Source organism: Salmo salar, chromosome ssa08 (genome assembly GCF_905237065.1).
Source record: "Salmo salar chromosome ssa08, Ssal_v3.1, whole genome shotgun sequence".
NCBI lineage: Eukaryota > Metazoa > Chordata > Actinopteri > Salmoniformes > Salmonidae > Salmo > Salmo salar.
The window spans coordinates 21785958-21792506 of record NC_059449.1 but is presented as its reverse complement, the minus strand read 5'-3'; the positions used below and the strand labels follow the sequence as shown (position 1 = coordinate 21792506).

General features: G+C 44.9%; 1 protein-coding gene across 2 annotated transcripts; it reads right to left on the bottom strand.

Annotated features, from left to right (window-relative positions):
• Positions 1-1070: 1070 nt before the first annotated feature.
• Positions 1071-6341, bottom strand: LOC106610374 (zinc finger protein 180-like). Of its 2 annotated transcripts, XM_014209702.2 has the most exons (5): positions 6255-6341; positions 5662-5916; positions 3819-3949; positions 3367-3463; positions 1071-2945 (listed from the first exon to the last, which is right to left on the bottom strand). In XM_014209702.2, exons 2-5 carry the CDS (start codon positions 5879-5881, stop codon positions 1732-1734), a joined length of 1662 nt encoding a protein of 553 aa, XP_014065177.1. In that variant the 5' UTR covers positions 5882-5916; positions 6255-6341; the 3' UTR covers positions 1071-1731. The 2 variants fall into 2 exon arrangements, with proteins under 2 accessions (XP_014065177.1, XP_014065176.1); XM_014209701.2 differs by having other exon boundaries at positions 5662-6324.
• Between the last annotated feature and the right edge of the window lie 208 nt (positions 6342-6549).

Below are 6549 nucleotides of genomic sequence, written 5' to 3'. Positions count from 1 at the left end.
CAGGTCGCAGTTGTAAATGACAACTTCTTCTCAACTGGCCTGCCTGGTTAAATAAAGGTGAAATAAAAAAAATAAAAAGCCAAGCTTCACATCTAGAAAAACCTGCCACCATCCATACGGTGAAGCATTGTGGTGGAAGCATCATGCTGTGGGGATGTTTTTCAGGATCGAGGGAAATATGAACGGAGCAAAGTACATAGCAATCCTTAATGTAAACCTGCTCCCGAGCGCTCAGGACCTCAGACTGGGATGAAGTTTCACCTTCCAACAGGACAACGACCCGAAGCACACAGCCAAGACAAGACTTGAACCTGATCAAACATCTCTGGAGAGACCTGAAAATAGCTGTGCAGCAACACTCCCCATCATTATGGGGTATTGTGTGTAGATTGATAAGGAAAAAAAACAATAATCAATTTTATAAGGCTGTAAGTAACAAAATGTGGAAAAAGTCAATAGGTCTGAATACTTTCCGAAGGCACTTTATGTATGTATGTATGTATGTACATACACACACTACCAGTCAAAAGTTTTAGAACACCTACACATCAAGGGTTTTTCTTTATTTTTACTCTTTTTCTACATTGTGGAATAATAGTGAAGACATAATTAGGAAATAACACATATGGAATCATGTAGTGACCAAAAAAAGTGTTAAACAAATCAAATAATATTTGAGATTTTTCAAATAGCCAGCCTTTGCCTTGATTACAGCTTTGCATATTCTTGGCATTCTCTGAACCAGTGTCACCTGGCTTGCTTTTCCAACAGTCTTGGTGTTCCCACATATGCTGAGCACTTGTTGGCTTCTTTTCCTTCACTCTGCGGTCCAACTCATCCCAAATCATCTCAATTGGGTTCAGGTCGCGTGTTTGTGGAGGCCAGGTCATCTGATGCAACACTCCATTACTCTCCTTATTGGTCAAATAGCCCTTACACAGCCTGGAGGTGTGTTGGGTCATTGTCCTGTTGAAAAACAAATGATAGTCCCACTAAGCGCAAACCAGATGGGATGGCATATCACTGCAGAATGCGGTGGTAGCCATGCTGGTTAAATGTGCCTTGAATACAAAATAAATCACATAGTGTCACCAGCAAAGCACCACCACACCATCACACCACTTCCTCCATGCTTCACGGTGGGACCCACACATGCGGTTGGAACCAAAAACCTCAAATTTGGACTCATCAGACTAAAAGACAGATTTCCACCGGTCTAATGTCCAATCCATCTAATGTCATCGACCATGACGGCCTGATTCACGCAGTCTCCTCTGAACAGTTGATGTTGAGATGGGTCTGTTACTTGATTTATTTGGGCTGCAATGTCTGAGGCAGGTAACTCTTATGAACTTATTCTCTGCAGCAGAGGAAACTCTGGGTCTTCCTTTTCTGTGGCGCTCCTCATGAGATTCAGTTTCATCATAGCGATTGATAGTTTTGCAACTGCACTTGAAGAAACTTTCAAAATATATATTGAAAAAATAAATCATTATACTTTTATATGTTTAATACTTTGTTGGTTACAAAATGATTCCATATGTGTTATTTCATAGTTTTGATGTCTTCACTATTATTCTACAATGTAGAAAATTGTAAAAATAAAGAAAAATCCTTGAATGAATAGGTGTGTCAAAACTTTTGAATGGTAGTATATATATATATATTAAAAAATAATAATTGGGGGACCCCATGCCTCACAATATGAAAACCACTGTTCTAGACCACCGCTCAGGCCAGGAAATCCGGCCTGTGTTTGTGCTGGTGTAACTTTAGATGGGCCAGTCGTTTGAAGCAGAGTCCACACACAGCACAGCAGTACGGTCTCTCCCCAGTGTGTGTGCGCTGGTGTACCTTCAAAATGTCCACCCGCGTGAAGCTCTTGTCACACATATTGCAGCGGTGTGGTTTCTCCTGCGTGTGAATGCGCTGATGCAGCTTGAGGTTCCAGAGCCGGCTAAATTTGTTCCCACAGACGGAGCAGCAGTAGGGCTTGTCTGTCGTCTGGCTGCACTTGTGCCTCTTCAGGTCGGAGAAGGAGGTGAAGCCCTTGGAGCAGTGGCTGCAAAGGTGGAGTCCCTCTGCCTGGTGGACCCGCTGGTGGACCTTAAGGTTACAGGCCTGGGTGAAGGTCTTACCGCACTGGGTGCAGGAATACGGAGGACCAGACCCTGAACTCAACCCTCTCCCCGTTTTGTGTGTCTGCTTGTGGGCCTTGAGGGAACCAGAGTCTGGGAAGCTCATGGTACATTGATTGCAGGCATGACGGCTCCCCGCTCCTCCTGTTACCTGCTCTTGTGAACGATCTCTGAGGTTTAAAGAGTGTCCAAAGTCATCAGCGGCATCATACAGGCTCTCTGTGTTGTTGTGGTCTGAGCTTCCAGAGTGGATGGAGGTTAGCCCCCTGTGGCCAGCTCTGTTACCCGACTCTGCGACACCGTGTTCAGGGTACAAGACACTGGAGTCCTGCAGGTACCCCTCCTCGTTGATCAACAGGCAGTTCAGGTCTCCCACCTCCGGGTGGGGGGATGGCGTTGGCGACCCCACCTGATTCCTCCGGCTCCGATGGGGGCCAGGCATGTGGGAGCGATGGTGATGGTCTCCCCCCTCAGACCCCCCCAGGTTCACCTGGTAGTGACCCACAGCTCCGTAGCTCAGCGCCCCCAGACGAGACGGAGAACCAGGAAGCCTATCCAGCCCTTCCATGTCTAGAAGATGGCCTCCACTACTAGGACTGCCATAACCAGACTTCTCAAAGTCACCCCCTAGTTCCTCCATGCTGTAGTGGGGACGGTAGAGAGGGTCGATGGGTTTCCCTTGGTCTCTCTCGGGGCCTGGTGGTTCAGGCCTCTGGTCTAGACTGGATCCCCAGTCATCCTGGCACTGCTGTAGCTCCTGCTGAATAAAACTCTTACTGGGCCCAGAGACATCTGAACCATCAGCCTCTGAAGAACACAGGGTACATGAGGCATTAGAAGCATTAATATTTAAGACAGGGGTGTTAAACTCATTCCATAGAGGGCCTAGTGTCTGCTGGTTTTTGATTTTCAATTAAGACCTAGACAACCAGATGAGGGGAGTTCCTTACTAAATAGTGGCCTTAATTCATCAATCAAGTACAAGGAAGGAGCGAAACCCACAGACACTCTGTGGAATGAGTTTGACACGTGATTTAAGGCATTGGCAATAGTAGACACAGTAGTAGAGTAACAGTAATGTTAAATGTGTACTTACAGTTTCAAGTTGACATGTGTAATAATGAATACATTTGAAATGACACAGCATACTATAACTTACTCTTGTTATCATTCTCATCATCATAAAGGTTGGCTATTGTCTGTTATGTTGGTGGTAAACTCAACTCACCGTCCAGGCAGAAATCCCATCTCTCCCGTAGCTCAGTGTTGTGGAGAGCCTCCTCTTTCAGCAGGCTGTCCAGCTTCTGACCTGCGACCTCTGTGGACTGCCAGACGAAATGAATGAGTTGATTCTAACTAAATGATGGATAAACTGACAGTGACTGAATAGAGCTGACATGATGGTTCTCTATTCAGAACTCTCCTCTGGAACACCCAGACATCTCACAACTTTGCTGCAGCCCAGAACTGGAAGAGTTCAAATATGAGGAGAGGTTTGAAGAAGGCTGCCCAATTCTTCCTCACAGACTGATCTGTTCTAATATATCCTTTAAAATAACATTTCTAACTGAACTTTCTGTAACACTCCACCCTTCACAGGTGTTTAGTCCCCTAGATACAAGAGGTTCTCCTAGGGCTGGTGGCCTTTGCCTCCATGTGTTTAGTCAGTCCCCTACCTACCTCAGAGGTTCTCTTGGTGGCCTCTGCCTCCTCCAGATCATGGAAGGTTGTTTCCCTGGCCACGCCCCCACAGCTGCTCCACTCCTCCCCTGGTACCTTCTCCTGCTTCAGGCCACGCCCCCTCTCCACACCTGGCCACAGGTAAACAAAGAGAACATTTCATTTGGAGTAAAAGGAATGTAACATTGTGGATAATGGAGTCTCCTCACATCAGATGAAGGAAAGGAAACATCTTACTAAGATGCCACCACCACCCATGACTTTGACTATTTTCTTAAAGCAATACTGTCTGATCAGTGATCACCAAAGTATGAAAGGTACACAATACAGCAGCCTGCCACTCATATATATATATATATATATATATATATAAAACCAGTCAAAAGTTTGTGGAATTTATTTTCTTCTTAATGCGTTTGAGCCTATCAGTTGTGTTGTGACAAGGTGGGGGAGGTATACAAAAGACAGCCCTTTTTGGTGAAAGACCAAGTCCATATTATGGCAAGAACAGCTCAAATAAGCAAAGAGAAATGACAGTCAATTATTACTTTAAGACATGAAGGTCAGTCAATCCAGGAAATTTCAAGAACTTTTCATGTTTCTTCAAGTGCAGTCGCAAAACCCAGAGTTACCTCTGCTGCAGAGGACAAGTTCAATAGAGTTACCAGCCTCAGAAATTGCAGCCCAAATAAATGCTTCACAGAGTTCACGTAACAGACACATCTCAACATCAACTGTTCAGAGGAGACTGCGTGTCGAATTGCTGCAAAGAAACCACTACTAAAAGGACACCAATAAGAAGAGACTTGCTTGGGCCAAGACACACAAGCAATGGACATTAGACTGGTGGAAATCTCTCCTTTGGTCTTATGAGTCCAAATTTGAGACTTGTGGTTACAACTGCCATGTCTTCATGAGATGCAGAGTAGGTGAACGGATGATCTCCACATTTGTGGTTCCGACCGGGAAGCATCCAGGAGGTGTAATGGTGCTTTGCTGGTGACACTATGTGATTTATTTAGAATTCAAGGCACACTTAACCAGCGTGGCTAACACAGTGTTCTGCAGCGATATGCCATCCCATCTGGTTTGCGCTTAGTGGGTCTATCATTTGTTTTTCAACAGGACAATGACCCAACACACCTCCAGGGCTATTTGACCAAGGAGGAGAGTAATGCATCAGATGACCTGGCCTCCACAACACAACACAACACAAACACCTGATGTCAACCCAATTGAGATGGTTTGGGATGAGTTGGACCAGAGAGTGAAGGAAATGCAGCCGACAAGTGCTCAGCATTCGTGGAAACTCCTTCAAGATTGTTGGAAAAGCATTCCAGGTGAAGCTGGTTGAGAGAATGCCAAGCGTGTGCAAATGTAACAGTGTAGGTTCCGTCCCTCTCTTCGCCCCAACCCGGGCTCGAACCAGGGACCCTTGCACACATCAACAACTGACACCCCACGAAGCATCGTTACCCATCGCGCCACAAAAGCCGTGGCCCTTGCAACGCAAGGGGAAACCCTACTTCAAGTCTCAGAGCGAGTGACGTCACTGATTGAAACGCTATTAGCGCGCACCACCGCTAACTAAATAGCCATTTCACATCGGTTACACAAAGCTGTTAAAAGCGGCTAGTTTGAAGAATCTAAAATGTAAAATATATTTTGATTTGTTTAACACTTTTTGGCTTACTACATGATTCCATGTGTTATTTCATAGTTTTGATGTCTTCACTATTATTCTACAATGTAGAAAATAATAAAAATAAAGAAAAACCCTTGAATGAGTAGGTGTGTCCAAACTTTTGACTGGTACTGTGTCGTTAGATGTCTCTCTTCTCACCTGTCTGTGAAGTTCCTAAGCTTATTTCTTCATCTTCCTTGCCAGTTCTCCCACAGTCCCAACACTTCCCCCTCTGGCCTCCCTCTCTGTTCCTCTCCGACCACTGCAGCCGCGTCTTCAGTGACTCGACCTGTTCCCGGCTCCGGGACACCTCCTCCAGGAAACTATCCTCCACCAGCCTGGTGATCTCGTACATAGCTGACTTAAGGACCGTCTCCATGACTCCGGAGAGCTGAGACTGGAAAGTTATGATGGCTGCGGACATCATGGCAAAGTGTCTATGAGCAGCTAGCTACAGTTATGAGATCGTAACTTTTAGCTACTTTTGTTCAGGTTGGTCAGTGTTACGATTCCGTATATCAAAAGGAAAAATCGCTAAAATTAGCAGCAGATACAGGTAACTAAACCACTTTTGTCTGTGTTAGCATGCTAGCAAACGTTACTGTTGGATGTTGTGGTCTCTACCTAATGCAATTTTTTATAATTTCGAGATATAAGATGTAGCATTTGCTGTATATGAGGCTATTCGAATAAATACAAATACCAGTGGTATTGAGAGAAAGCAAGGCTATGGTATTTGGCTCGGCACTTACTTTGCTAGCCAGTTAACACAATAAGCATCCACCCCCAAAGAATGTACTTCCGGAAACAAACCAACGGGTCGGGTAGTGGGACATTCTACATCGGAACGTTACCTTATTCGAGTTAAAAAAGACGACCTTTATTTATTGTGTATAAATTGACAGGAAATGTACACGGGAAGCAATTTCTCAGCCATCACTCAATGCGTCACACAAAGCACTGTGCGCCGAGTCCATAAAAGAAGAAGTCATATCACCAACATAGGCCAATTCTGATCAATCCTGTAATTAAAAAAATAATATATTA

Coding starts and splice junctions, on each gene's coding strand:
- LOC106610374 (XM_014209701.2), bottom strand. CDS start 5,929: ATGATGTCCGCAGCCATCATAACTTTCCAGTCTCAGCTCTCCGGAGTC. Junction 3,464..3,818: donor CCACCAAGAGAACCTCTGAG/GTAGGTAGGGGA, acceptor TTCGTCTGGCAG/TCCACAGAGGTCGCAGGTCA. Junction 2,946..3,366: donor ATGGGATTTCTGCCTGGACG/GTGAGTTGAGTT, acceptor TGTGTTCTTCAG/AGGCTGATGGTTCAGATGTC.